Source organism: Myotis brandtii, unplaced genomic scaffold (genome assembly GCF_000412655.1).
Source record: "Myotis brandtii unplaced genomic scaffold, ASM41265v1 scaffold151, whole genome shotgun sequence".
Lineage (NCBI taxonomy): Eukaryota > Metazoa > Chordata > Mammalia > Chiroptera > Vespertilionidae > Myotis > Myotis brandtii.
Genome location: NW_005355461.1, coordinates 1,158,650 through 1,173,644, shown reverse-complemented (window position 1 = coordinate 1,173,644; position 14,995 = coordinate 1,158,650). Strand labels below are relative to the sequence as shown.

The 14,995-nt window shown below is 37.4% G+C and overlaps 1 protein-coding gene across 1 annotated transcript in view; it reads left to right on the top strand.

The window, feature by feature from the left end:
• COL12A1 (collagen, type XII, alpha 1) overlaps positions 1-14,995 on the top strand; it is a 111,141-nt gene that overhangs the window by 38,935 nt on the left and 57,211 nt on the right. The window contains exons 15-26 of the mRNA XM_005861435.2: positions 1,757-2,023; positions 2,482-2,674; positions 3,746-3,867; positions 5,608-5,757; positions 5,839-5,958; positions 6,057-6,221; positions 6,784-6,930; positions 10,079-10,218; positions 10,759-10,888; positions 12,181-12,323; positions 12,626-12,755; positions 14,611-14,747. Of these exons, the coding sequence (XP_005861497.1) occupies positions 1,757-2,023; positions 2,482-2,674; positions 3,746-3,867; positions 5,608-5,757; positions 5,839-5,958; positions 6,057-6,221; positions 6,784-6,930; positions 10,079-10,218; positions 10,759-10,888; positions 12,181-12,323; positions 12,626-12,755; positions 14,611-14,747 (1,844 nt within the window). The remainder of the gene's footprint in view (positions 1-1,756; positions 2,024-2,481; positions 2,675-3,745; positions 3,868-5,607; positions 5,758-5,838; positions 5,959-6,056; positions 6,222-6,783; positions 6,931-10,078; positions 10,219-10,758; positions 10,889-12,180; positions 12,324-12,625; positions 12,756-14,610; positions 14,748-14,995) is intronic.

Here is a 14,995-nt window from a genome sequence, read left to right as displayed (position 1 = left end):
CCTAACTGCCCTCCCCTGCCGGCCTCATCACCCCTAACCGCCTCTGCCTCGGCCCCCGCCACCATGGCTTTTTCTGGAAGGACGTCCAGATGGATGTCCAGTATTAGCATATTACCCTTTTATTAGTATAGATGTGGCACACCTATCAATGAAGTAAAAATTGATTTTTATTTATGGGAAGCCAACAAAGCTTTTTAACCCTTTGCGGTCCAATTTTATTTTTGGAATTCAAACAGTCTGGTCCAAATTAATTGACGGGATTGAATGTTGAACTTTTTAATGTTCTTATTTTAAAGTTTAAACCAAAAATTCACTGGTTATATTATTAAGAATGTTCAATTAAAGAGTTTATTCTTTAAAACATTTCATAGTGTGGTATCTTTTGAAACTGGTCTGTCGAGTCCGTCTTGACGTTGGACCGAAAAGGGTTAAAATTTCTCCCTAAAGTCCAAGTTTTCTATTACAACTAGGATGAGGAATGTTGTACGTTATTTAACTTCAATTCCTTTAGTGTCTCTTCTTCCTCTTACAAGGATTCTCATCATATTAGGGCCCTACTGTCATGACCCCATTTAACCCTAATTACCTCCTCAAAGGTTCCATTGCCAAATACCACCACATTGGAGGTTATGGCTTTAACGTAAAATTTTGGGGAGACACAATTATTCAGCCCATATGTGTCATAATTTTTTCTTCTTTGCATGCCTTGTAAGTTTTATTTCATGCTAGACATTGTGAATTTGTTGGATTCCCGATACTTTTATATTCTTATAAACATCTTTAATTTTTATTCTGGGATGTAGTTAAGTTACTTGGAAGTGGTTTGATATTTTAGAGACTTATTTTATTCTCTGTTAGAGATAGATAAGAGAAATCTTTATTTTATGGCTAATTTTGCCCCATTATTTTTTTTTTTTTAAAAAAAGAAAAATTCTCTGCATTATTTCTTTAAGCTTTAGTTTCTTCCTGTAGAAAATGCTTATGGCTTTTGAATTGCTGAAAGATTATTGAATTGAATGAAATGATCCTGCTTATAAACTCTGATTATGTATAAGAAAAAGGATATGTTGGCTATTTATGGGCATTGATAGAATTATTAATAATTGTGAAATATTAATAAAGATAATTTAATAATAAATTACTATATAGTAATCAGGCACCTTTTACATACAGTGTGCTTCCTAAAACACTCAGTCTTATCTTTAGAGCTCTTGAGATGTTTTTATGTGTTGTTACCTTTTCCTTTGTGTTCATAGTCTTACATGCTCATGGCAATCACAAAGAACAGTGTGAACTGTAGTCATTCTGGCTAGTCATTTGTGGACTGTACCTTTTTCTTAAAAGACCCAAATGAGACTTCTGACTCCGCATTCATGATTTTTACTATTCCCCACAGCATGTTTGCTACAGTAATTTTTTACAGATGGAAATATAATAAAAAGTTTAAGAGCCCATCTCTGGAAATGCATCTTTAGAAAGCAAATAGGAAATTCCTGCTATATGAACCTCCATTTTTTATTTATTAGCCAGTTGAAGAAAAAAAAAAAACCCATCTTACTGTGATCTCACTGAGATTAGGCTCACAGGCTATTGTGAATTTATGAGAGACCATGATGCTCAACAAGAGAACAGTGTACATATTGAAGAAACCATAGATAGTTTATTTTCACATAAATGGGAGGTGGAGATATGTATTTTCTTTCAACATGGTACACATTGTAATCTTTTAACATTTTTTTTTATTTTTATCTTACAGTATCCCAAGATTCGAGAACCTTGAAAGTGGATGAAGAAACAGAAAACACAATGAGAGTTACCTGGAAACCAGCACCAGGGAAAGTTGTCAACTACCGGGTTGTATACCGCCCCCGCGGGGGAGGAAGACAGATGGTTGCCAAAGTGTCACCCACAGTCACCTCGACAGTGCTAAAGCGGCTTAAACCCCAGACCACGTATAACATCACAGTCCTCCCAATTTACAAGACAGGAGAAGGAAAGCTTAGGCAAGGATTGGGAACAACAGGTACAAAGCAATCACTTTTTTGGAAAGTGTGTCATATTTTAAGGAAGACTTTAGGCGTCTACTTTATTTGTGTCTAAATTAATTCTGTAATGAATTAAATTAGAATAATTTGATAGGATGCCTGATGGCCTATTATTTTTACCAATCGAGTTCCCAGTAAAGTGATTTTACATATTAATGCTCCAATGCTAATGTAATATTCTGAATTGTCAGAGTTATTTACTTGTCAGAGTTACTTCCACTTGAGGAGCACCCTGTGAATCGGCATTTTACTGAGTATTATATATCGTGATGTCAGCCTTAATGTTCCTATAAATATACATTTTGAAGTGTTATGTTTGTGACGATTCTCATGTATGTCACTTAGACAGTTCCAATTCGATTTATTATTGTAGGGACTAATTAAAAACCCCAAAGCCTAGTCTTATGAATAATATTTTAAAATCTTATCTTTACAGCTTCTCGATTTAAGTCACCCAGAAACCTCAAAACATCTGACTCAACCACGTCCAGCTTCCGAGTGACTTGGGAACACGCCCCCGGGGAAGTGAAGGGTTACAAAGTCACGTTCCACCCGACAGGGGAGGAGAGGACACTGGGAGAGTTAGTGGTGGGACCTTATGACAACACAGTTGTTTTGGAGGAACTTAGGTAGGAATGAACTGTATTTGGTTTGTGTGAAAAGATTGGATAACATATGTAAATTAGCAGGCCGTGCACAGCAGAGTTTGCCAGCAACTGAAGTTGCTTTCTTATTCTTGGTGCTGGTGAAGTTGAGGTTGGATTCAGAGGAGCTAGCAACAGAATTTAGGCCTGAGCAGGGTTTTTTTTTTTGGTTATGTTTTAATGATTTTTGTATTATGTGATCAGGGATGGCATTTTTTTCAATAACCCCCTGTTTTTTAAAAAAATTAGCATTCCTCTTACACAATTTTACTAAAAGCAGCCCTTCCCTAGGAAGCCCTGTGGCAATGTGGGGGTTCCTGCGCCTTCTGGAAAGGCCCAGGTGACTCACACGGAGCTTCTGAGTGTGAATCCTCTTGTGGGGTGGGCCATGGAGAGAGAAGGCAGGACTTGCCCGTGGTGCCAGCTGGCAAGATTGGGGAAGGGTGAGCCGAAGAAAAGTCTCGCTCCAGGCTGTGCAGTGGAAAACAAGGAAGTTTGAGTTTGAACAGCACCCTACATTCATTAAAGTAGGAAGAATGAACCACTGTGCAGTGCCTTTTTTAAAGTTTGTTTGTATCAGCCTTTCAAGACATTGAAGTCTATATAAAAGTTTGCTATTTACTTGATAAAGAGTAGGGAGGATGAAATTTACTGGGCCTACTATGTGCCAGGCATTGCGCTGGGTGCTTTATGTTACCTTGCAAGGTACAACATTTAAGTTATTTTCTTAAAGCTCATTGCTTAGAAGCAGTCGGATGTAGATCCTTCCTTGACAGGCTCAGTGGCATGTGGAGATTCTACACCTGGTAGAAAGGCAGGACGGAAGCTGGTGCTGTGAAGCCCTACTAGTCTCTAAGCTAGCTGCCCTTGATACCTCACACTGTCAGCTTAAACCAGAATGTGATGGAAATTATTTTTCTTCTCTTGAAAAGTTATGCATTATAACTTACTTTGAGTAGTGAAAGTTTGTAAATAAAGATTGATATCTCTAACAAAGCAAAAAATGCTACCACTTGGGACAATTATACATACAGACTATATGTTTTCACATTTCAGGGCAGGTACCACCTACAAGGTGAATGTTTTTGGAATGTTCGATGGAGGAGAAAGTTCACCACTTGTTGGACAAGAAATGACAACCCTTTCTGACACAACTGTAATTCCATATTTATCCTCTGGTAAGAAATTGAGTGACATTTCCCTAAGAAACCTCAATATTGTCAAACTATTTCAAATAGTCATCATTAGGTTAATCATACAATGAAAAGTGGCTATAAAAATGTTACACTAAAATTTATCTAAATGATTTTCATACTTAAAAATTTCCTAAAAAATCCAGTTAAGCATACTTTTACATGGTAGTGTTAAGGCTTTTCTTGTCAGCATTGTATTCATTACCTAGGACTATTTTATTTAAAGATGAGTTTTACGATAGTTAGATAATGTACATTTTCTCTCTTTTTAACGACTAAAAGACAATTTGATTTTGTTAAAGTAATGGCAGAAATGATTCATTTGGGCTGAGCCAGCAAAGCTGGGTTACATAAATAGGTGGGAACCACCACTTGGGAAGCAAAATGGTAACATAAACCCTTTAAGACATTTTTGTGCTTGCCACGATTACAGCTTTCGGGTACATGAGCTAGTTTTGAACATTCTTAGAGGTGCAAGTGGTGGGTAGAATTTACTTCTAAATATTTTCCATCATTTGCTAAAAAAAAGAGTAGATCTGGGCCATCCAGGAGCAGGCTTGCAAAGGCTTAGGTGCCTGGAATGGCGTTTGGGAATCCGCAATCCTGACTTAGTGTATAATACATGATGACAACTTTGCAGTGTGATGAGCATTGTGTAATTTCCCCCCATGACTTCTTTTTGTAATGGAAAGATCAGAGGCTAACATAGCAAGCGGTGGGAAAGTTCCTAGCTGGTAATATAAGCTCCTGGAAAAGAGAGCATTTGAAAATATGGATGTGGACAACATAAAACGTCAGATCTTGCTGTTTTGCTGGAATGTTCTATTGTTTCTCCTATGATGATATTAACTGACTTGTATTTTTATTTTGTAGCTTGTGCACTGAGGATGTTGGGATTATTCTCTCTTTCCAAAGCACCCTAGCTTTGTATCAATGTTTGTGCTTATTGTCTCTACAGCTCTCAATTTGTATATTTGTTTGCCTACTTTTTCTAAATTATCTCTCTTCTCTCTTGATTTTTTAAATGTGCAGACTTTACTATCTGTATCTACCTGGTTGTCATATATAGCAGAGAATTGAGCAGTTAATAACTATATAATGTAATAGCTACCAGGTTTTAAAACAATGATCTTTACTTTAAAAAAGTCTATATTTTGAGTGATGTTCCTATTCCTTCATAATATATGCAGTAGTTATGTGGGAGCTTAATTAGTTTAATAGATTTTTTGGCTCATTAAAACCTTTTCTAGCTAACACATTTTATCAGTTCATCTCATACTTGTCTGCTAATGGACACTGAATATTATAGAAAAATGCAAATCTGATCTTCAGATCACATTACATTTGTATTAAAATTATTAACACCTTAGAGTTAGATGACTGTACATTCACATTTATTTCAGCTCTTGAGTTTGGGAGCTCATTCAAATTTATAATGATAGTTTAATTTGTCTCCAGGGTCTATAACTGTGGCCAGGAAATATAGTCACAGATGAGGGAAAAATTTGCCACTGAAATAATCATAGGAGGAATTGATGACTCTCACGACTGTTTTTGAGGTTGATAAATCACATGGACGTATTTTCAGAGTCTCAAATTCCAAAGCTTCAAAACTGAAACAGTTAGGCAGCACTGAGCGTCTGGGGGGTGGCAGAGGCGTGGCTGGGAAGTAGCCCGCTGAGAATGTGCTCCTTACTCTGTCCTGTCTCACCGTTGCCGTGTCAGGGATGGAGTGTCTCACCAGAGCTGAAGCAGACCTTATGCTGCTGGTGGACGGATCGTGGAGCATCGGCCGGGCAAATTTTAGAACCGTGAGGAGTTTCATTTCTCGCATTGTGGAGGTCTTTGAGATTGGCCCCAAAAGAGTACAGATTGGTAGGTCTGACGACATTGAAGCCATTTAGACATTTTGATTATGCTCTTTTATATATGCTAATGCCAATGGTGTTATTTTAGGCCTCGCTCAGTACAGTGGGGACCCCAGAACAGAATGGCAGTTAAACACTCACAAAGACAAGAAGAGTTTGTTGCAAGCGGTGGCAAACTTACCGTACAAAGGAGGCAATACGCTCACAGGTGGGTCAGGCTGGTTCTGTTGAGTTTTAGCTCTTGTTCTTGGTCAACGCTGTGGCTAAATAATGACGTGATTGATTTTCTTTTAAAAACCCCACTAGGCATGGCTTTGAATTTCATTCGCCAACAGAGCTTCAGAACCCAAGCTGGAATGAGGCCCAGAGCTAGAAAAATTGGTATTCTTATCACCGATGGAAAGTCCCAAGATGATGTTGAGGCACCTGCCAAGAAACTCAGGGATGAAGGCGTAGAGCTGTTTGCTGTTGGTAAGCACTGGAAAGGCTAGTAATGCTCTCGGCGTTACAAAAGCTGAGGATATTTTTGCAGTTAAAAATATTTTCTGAAGTGTGAAAAAAACAAACACATTTTCCCTATCACGTAATTTACCAAAATGACGTGCCAGTGAGTTGATTGTTTCTCCTTGCAATGAGACAACATTACATGTCTTCTTGGAAGAAAGTGATGGCTCAAGAGGACAAATGTACTCTTAATAGGATTTCAGAAAAGTCCTGTTTGGTTTTCCATGGCACCATGTTTATTTTTGATATCCATTACTTTACTTTTCAGAAAAAAATATTTGAAGAGACACTTTATGGTGAAAAATTAATGCTGGAAGCATTGAGAAGTAGTTAATTCATAGTACCCTTCAGTTTATATTATTTTTTATTTGTTTCTCTTTTATAACTATAGGGAGGTAATCCTTTTATTGTTGAGGAAAATGATACATATGTTCTAGTTAACCTTGACTGTGTAAGGGTAGCCTGTAAAATTTTTATTTCACTCCATGAATTTTTTCTTTTAATTAGTATCTATCCATTTAATTTTGAGGTATCAAAAATGCGGATGAGCTTGAGTTGAGGATGATCGGATCGGATCCCGATGAGATCCACGTATACAATGTGGCAGATTTTGAGTCGCTCTCCAGGATCGTGGACGACCTCACCAACAACTTGTGCAACAGTGTCAAGGGCCCAGGTAAGGGTAGCCCAGGGTTTCCATCCTCAGCACTGTAATATTTTGGGCCAGATAATTCCTATTTTGGATGGGGGAAGGGGACTTTTTGGTGCATTGTGAGATGTTTAGTAGCATTCCTGTGCCCTGCTCACTGAAGCCAGTAGCATCCCCTGATTTGTGACAACTAAAAATATCGTTAAATGTCTGCTGAGGAGAACATTACCCCTGAGAATCACTGGTTTAGTCCCTGATTTGAGTCAGATGTCATCAAACTAGAAATGACTTCTAGCTTATTTGAGGATACTTTTAGTTATATGTGCCTGTGCCACACACATAGACGTGATTGGGGAAGAGAGATGCTTTCTTTTCTAAAGCATCTTTGCTCTATAATTATTAAGTTTCTATTAAATGGTTATTCCCAGACTTTTGTTTTCTAAAATTTGGTAACATTTTTTTTTCCATTAAGAATGAAAGAGGGATCTTATATATGATTTGCTTTGCCTCAACTATAGATGATCAGATATGATACTTTGTCACTTGTAACCCTTAAATATACAGAGACATTGCAATTTTAGAGTTTACACTTTTAGAAATGATAGAATCTTTCTTTACCTGTGAAGAAACTGAGACTTAGAGAAGTTAAATTACTCAGGGTCAAATGGTTAGAGATGTTTATAGAGGTCTTTGAAGAAAAGACAAGGAATTAAGATTTAGAAATAAAATTATGGAACTGCATTTGTACTGACAAAGGATAGAGTAAAATGATTATTCTTTATAGATCACAGGACAAAACACAGTGAGCATCAAAATGGAAGGTTTTTGGAAAATTAATGACATTATATGATAAAAGTTTCTTTTAAGTACTTGTAATGCAATGCAGATTATGGTAAAGATGGACTTTTATTAATTTGTTCTGGTTTTGGAAAAGTTGGAATGAATTTTACAAACAATGTGGTAAAATTTTTCACATGCCTTGGGAACTAGGGATACATTTATTTGACTGTTCCTTCTTGAGTTTCTCGCTCCAAACTTTTGCAGATTTTCTTTTTGGATTTTGTACAACAGACTGACCTTTTCCCTGGAGAAATGGACCAGCCAGGAAGCCAGAATTTGTAGGCTTCTGGCTCTGGATTAGCTGAGAGAGTTGTAGTTTTATTTAGTTGGAGAGAACTTTGAATAGGGATGAAAACATCTTTTATCTATTTTCCTTTATTTTATTTTTTTGTCAACTATGTAATAGTTGCATTCATTCTAGTTTCCCAGACAGTAAAATTGCTTGATAATTTTGTAGGCTTGATTATGACCCAAGTACAATAAAGGTTAGGATACTAAGAATGGAAATGCTTTCTCCAGCTTTGGCTTATAAAGAAAGTAGAAAGAATTTATATGAGAATGATTTGCCATGCTCATGGAGTCACTGAATTAATTCTCTTTAAATTTTTATTTGTATATCTTTCTAGTGGTCCTATGGAGCTTAATATTTCTATATTCATTGATGTTTATTTCAGATCTTGTTCTGTGTTAGTCATTTCACCTATATCTACTCACAGAGAGCACAATCACAGACAGTATGATTTTTTTTTTTTTAATTAAATCTTTATTGTTCAGGTTACATTTGTTCCTCTTTTTCCCCCCCAATTTCAGTCCGTGTATGCTTAATTTCTAGTTGGTTCTTTATCATAGCATCGAGGGTCTCATTAGTTTTCGTGACTCTCTCCTCAAGTTTATTGACAGCTTCTAGCACATTTTTGCAAGCCCTCAAAATTGCGATTTTTAGCTCTATATCCTCCATTTCTGTCATGTTTTTTTGTCTCCGCATTTTTTATGCTTTCTTGGTGCACCCCCTAGTGGTCTTTGTGCGCAGTCTTGTTCTAGTTGAGCCTTGATTGTTGTAGTTAATACTAGAGGGATTTGACCACCAGGCCGACTGGCTGTGTGAATCAGCTGTGTCTGCCGCGGAAAACTTCTGTCCTCTGGGGAGGTGCTAATCTAGCCTTTGCCTGAGGCGATCCGGCAAATGGCTCTGCGCAGGGCTTGGGCGGGGCGGGCTCAACAGGGCGGGCGGAGGGAGCCGTTATGGTGCCCTCAGTCCTGTTCCCAGAGGCTCTGCTTCTCAGAACCCCCGGAACCGCTGCAAACCTCGGAGGGAAAGCTGCCTTCCAACTGATGCCAGACACTCCCGCTTCTCCCGTTTGGGTCCGAGTCCCCAGCGATTCGCCCGTATCTGGAGCTCAGAGTCTGAGACTCCCCCCTGACCGAAAACGACAACCGCGCTCTCAGCCACCAGCCCGCTTTGCGCGCGCACCTCCGCACCTGAGTTTTTTCCACACTGCGCCTCCTCTGAGCCTCGGTGTGCTGTTATTTTTCCTTCTAGTTGAAGAGTCTCTCCTCAGCCAGCCTTCCTGTGGTTCTGGGTGATGTCCGTTCCGTCTTTTAGTTGTATTTTTGAAGTGGTTGTTTGCGGCAGCAGTCTCCGGTGTTTACCTATGCCGCCATCTTGGTCTCTCCGACAGTATGATTTTTACCAAATTAAACAAAAATTGGTTATTATTTCTCTCTCTTTCGAGTATGGAAGTGGTTAATTACTCTTACCACTGAACTAGGTCCTGTAGGGGAACTAAACATGAATAAGAAATCAATTCTGTTCTCACAGAGTGCAACCTATAGTTAAAGAGATAAGACATGAATATAAATAATTAAAATGATAATGAGGGCAGTGAACTTGGGTGGTGCCAATAGTGATAATGACAATGCAATTGTCAGGCCCCATATCCTTATTTATTGATTATAAATTCAGATTTGTATTGATTATAAATTATTAAGTTTACTAGATTATAAATTGACTACAAGGCTAGAGAGAAGAGAAAGTATCCAAAAGATGAGTCAGAGGTTTTGAGAGTAGGTGACTGGGAAACTGGTGATGCCATAAGGAAGAATGGGATTAAGTTTCAATGAGAAAAAATGAGCGCAAGAACCCTCTGGTCAACCATTCAGAGGTGTCTTATGGGTGATGGGCCTCTATAATAATTTACTGTAGCCACTTAGTATGTGAAAGGATGAGTGTACAAGCTTAATTTGGAAACTAATAATGTTTCAATCTAATTTCAAATATTATCACTTTGATGTAATAATAATGAAAAAAATATATGTACTTTATTTCCACTTGTAGGTGACTTGGAAGCACCTTCTAACCTAGTTATTTCAGAGCGAACTCATCGTTCTTTTAAAGTGAACTGGACACCTCCTTCTGACAGTGTGGATAGATATAAGGTGGAATACTACCCAGTTTCTGGAGGGAAACGTCAAGAAGTGAGTAGTCAACACCTATAGTCCACTTCTTCCTGATGTTCAGAATGGGTCCTCTTCATTAGGGCTCTGAGAAAAATGTTGGATGAGGAGCAAGAAGGATGTAGAGCAATGCAGAACTGAGTCAACAATGGTGCTTTCTATTTTTTGCTAGCAAACACTTCCATTTAAGTTTAATTAAAGGGAAAGAGCTTTGCTTAAATTCTTAAGGTGTCTAAGAATTGAAGGATATCAATATGATTTTTAATTAAAATTTAATTAGAGGATGCTTGATTGGTTCATGAATTTATACTAGAATCACAGAGTTGGAAGGGAACATTAAAGATGATCTAGTTTCACCCACTCATTTTACAAATAAGGAAACAACAGGTGGGAGAATAAATTATATGAATTGTCCAAGATTGTAATTTGGTAATTTGCAAGAACAAAGGACAATAGTCTTACTGAAATATAATTTCTAAGCTCATTGCAATTAACTACTTTATAGCAGAAAAGAAGGAAGTGATTATAATATGTTGTTATTGTTTAAAATTTCCTCTCTAGTTTTATGTGAGCCGACTGGAAAGTAGCACAGTGCTGAAAGATCTGAAGCCTGAAACTGAGTATGTTGTGAACGTGTATTCGGTAGTAGAAGACGAATATAGTGAGCCTCTGAAGGGCACAGAAAAAACCTGTAAGTCAGATTAAAAATAAAAATTTGTTCTTTTGTTTTTTAAGATAAAGAAATGACAGCCCATGTGGAATTTTCTCAGTCTTCTGAATCATTCCTTTATTCAATATCCATTCAACAAATATTTATTGAGTGCATTCTTGGTGTAGGTGTTCAATAAATACTCAGTGGTTTTCCGCTCTTATTGGATGCTCCTGCCATCATGGGGCCCACTGGTGGAATGGGTAGTCATAGCTGTGATAACTTAGAGTGCAACGTACCTTTCATAGAGTTATTCACCATGTGGGGAGTGGGACTAAGATTAGGAAGAGGAGCTGTACAGAGATGATCTATTTTCCTTCTGTTGGCCAGATCTTCCTGCTGGCAATGAGCTCTTCCCATTGTTTTTCTGTCCTTTGCCCTCTGGCCTTTCTTTACTAGAGAAGTTCTAATGGGTTTTACTTTGAGTAGAACTTTGAGGAGAGATGTTTCTCACTCCTATTCCTGGTAGGGTGTATGAAGCCATATGAAAATATTCTTTCTTTCTTCCATTTTCTTGTCTGGGCTCCAGAGGAAAGGGAGGCCACTTGTAAGAGAAGGGAGTGGGTATCACTGTCCAAGACAGAAACTGACTCTACCTATTGTTCCATTGCTTACGTCTTTCTTTCTTTTATTTCCCTTCATATTAGACCACAAGAATAGGAAATAATGTATTTCATAGTAGGCGGGATTAATTTGATAATTCTTTAAATCTTTAAACTCAATCTTTTTTTAAGCTATATGGGTAGTATTAAGTGAAGAGGAAACTGTAAACCTTTTACTCTGCCACATGAGCTTGACTTCAAAAAACCCATAAATCCCCAAAGTTCCAGCTATTAATGTATGGCACTCTCAGTTAAAGTTTTTTTTTAAAGAAAGGTGAAATAAAATACTATGTTGGTCACTTATGTATGAACTTCTGTGATTGAAGAAAGAAAATAGTCAAATTAGAGATGTTCCAGAAAAAGAGATTGAAATCTTAGGAAATTGGTATCTATTTTGGCTTCCATGTGGACTCAATAGAATGCTATTTGAAATTTAAACTTTCTTCCTCCTACAAAATAGTTGCAACACACAGTCCTGAGTATGAGGTCGCAATGAACAATGTGATTAGGGTTTTTGGATGGAGAGGAAAGGATGATATTAACTCTCATTGATTTCTCATAGCAACCCATTCTTTATTTACCATATACAAATGCCAATAACTAAGTAGGAAACAATTAAAAAATGAGTAAAATGACAGGAATTAGACTGATGTCTGTTTTACATTCCAACAGTGCCTGTCCCTGTAGTCAGCCTGAATATTCATGATGTTGGCCCTACCACCATGCATGTGCAGTGGCAGCCAGTGGGAGGGGCTACTGGCTACACTTTGACATATGAACCCCTCAACGCCACAGAACCGACAAAACCCAAAGAGGTGGGAGATACTGTTTCTTTTTCATTGGGCCTTCCTGAGACTTCCCAGCTTTAGAGTCCTTATTAACTGCAGTTACTTATGAACTAACTCATTTATACCTTTGCACACAAACCAGAAAAATAGAAAATTAGATTTGTGGGCTGTGATACATTTTAGAAAACATTGGCCTGAAAAAGAAAATGCTTTTCAGAAAAATTAAAAATAAAAGTTGTGTTGTCATCAATGGGCTTTAATTGGTTGTTCCCATTAAGTGGAAATGTTTGATTTGAATGTCTGATTTCCCCGGGCATGTCCCTATGCAGAAGCGCGTTGGGCCAGCAGTGAATGATGTGCAGCTGACTGACCTCTTTCCCAACACCGAGTACATGGTCACGGTCCAGGCCGCCCTGCATGACCTCACTAGTGAACCTGTCACTGCTCGGGAAGTCACCTGTAAGACATTGCTAATTTCGCATCTTTCCTTTTGCTGTAGCAATCATGTTCATTAGGCTTTTTCTTTTACCCAATGATGCTAACCACCATTTGATTATTTGTGCATAAGTTATAGGATTATTACTCATGGCAATCAAGTTTGAGAATGAAGATCAATTCTAGACTTATGGCAGCATCTTAAGTTTATTCTAGGATTTACTTTTTTTATTTCACATTTGACATGCCCAATATTGAGATGTATCTTATAATCAGTGTTGTCTTAAAATTATTCTTAGCCAGATGTTTATCAGGGCATAAAACATAAAACAATGGTACATCTTACAATTGATGTTGTAGATCCATGAAATACAGTTGGTGAGAATGGAAGGTTGGGTGAGTGTGATTTGGAGGAAGATATTCGGTTTAAGATCAAGATGTTCCAAATTTTTATTGAAGTAGAAACTATGGCACATATGAATAAGTTTCAATTATATGAATTAATCAATCACCTCAATCAAAAAATATATTGCTCATCTGTTATACTTCAATCACTGTGCTAGGGGATGCATCAATAATAATTACAAAGCAGCATAGAGCACATCGATTCCTTCCTGGTTTGCACTTGTCTTGATTATCCCTTTTTGTGTTTCCTGTTTGTTTTATTACCATTTTTTTTTTGAAAAGTGACAATGATTGCACTTAGGACCTTTGCTTGACCTAGCTGGGAGTTTTGTTTCATGCCTGTTGAGGTGGGCATGCTGGGATAAATGACTTGGCTTAAATTTGTTGAGCCTCAGATGACATTTCTAGGGAAATAAAGTAGGTTGGAAGGAATCTTCAAAGGGGGAAAAGAGCCTGAGACAAAAGCATGATGGGGCAGAAAAGAGAAAGAGCCCCTGCTTGGTGGGGCCATATAAATTCATGGACAAAAAAAATCACCTTTTATATGTTAGATCCTGTTTGGAGCTGGTGTTTTCATTGAAATGTGTTTAGTGGCAGATGGAAAGAGTTGGGAGCCACCCAGGGATGAAGACATGTGTTCTGAGAATGCTGGGAACGAAGACCCATAGTGGGCTGAAAGACAAATGTGTCCATGGATCGGCATATAGGACTGGACTTTAATTCTATGTGGGAGAGGGGAGCACAGAGAAATAAAAAAGATTGAAAGGATGGAGGTGCTGAAATGGAAGTGGAGAGAGAGATTTAGGAAGAGAGATGTATAGAGTTTCAACAAGAGACAAAGGAAATTGGCAGCTAGAAAGCGTGAGATATATCTCACATAACAATAGAAAACCTTGTTATTAGTGATCCTCCTCCCATTCTTTTTAAGGTAAAGCTGTGTTTGACTTGGTAAAAATGTATCATTTGTATTTTCTCCTAACCATTTAGATTTCTGTGGATTTTCTTATAAGCTTATTGGATGCTTGCTTTTGACCCATCTTCATTTTTCACTCTCATAACAAGTTGTTTTTCTATTACATTCTTATGGGAGCTTGACCCTTTTGATTTTATTTTTTACCTTAATCAATTTAAATACCTGCTAAAGAAACATGAGCCATAAACTTGTGGTGAATTATGATACATTATGCAAATAAGATCTTATTTAAATAGAGTAGAAGACATTAACATATACATGAGAAGTAGAGTTGTCATAAACATTTCAATTTATTCTATTTTTTTTAAAAAAAGCCTTCTTAAGAATAATTCAGCTCTATCTGGTAGAATCATAGTACTTGTATCGTCCTAACCATTTTTTAAGTTATTTTGCTGCACACCTTTAAGTTTTCTCCAAACAACTTCTTGAAAGCTTATGTAGATTCTTTAGAGCTTCCTGTTTGAGAATCACATCTGGACTTAATTTCTCATGCACCTCCAGTGCCTTTACCTAAACCTCGAGATCTGAAACTCAGAGACGTGACCCACAGCACCATAAATGTCTCCTGGGAACCTGCACCTGGAAAAGTCCGAAAATATATTGTTCGCTACAGAACACCAGAAGAGGATGTCAAACAGGTAGGATGGCGATTAGAATGGGATTGGAATAATTTGTTTTCCTAGCAGGTTTAACAAAAGAACCTAAACAATATAGTTGATAGCATGTTTTGAATATTGTCATTTTATTAATATAGTGTTGAAAAATTGTTGTATTAATAAATCACTTTTTGAATATAGATAATATATTGGACTGTCTTGAATTTATCATTATATATCTATATCTATATCTATATCTATATCTATATCTATATCTATATCTATATATA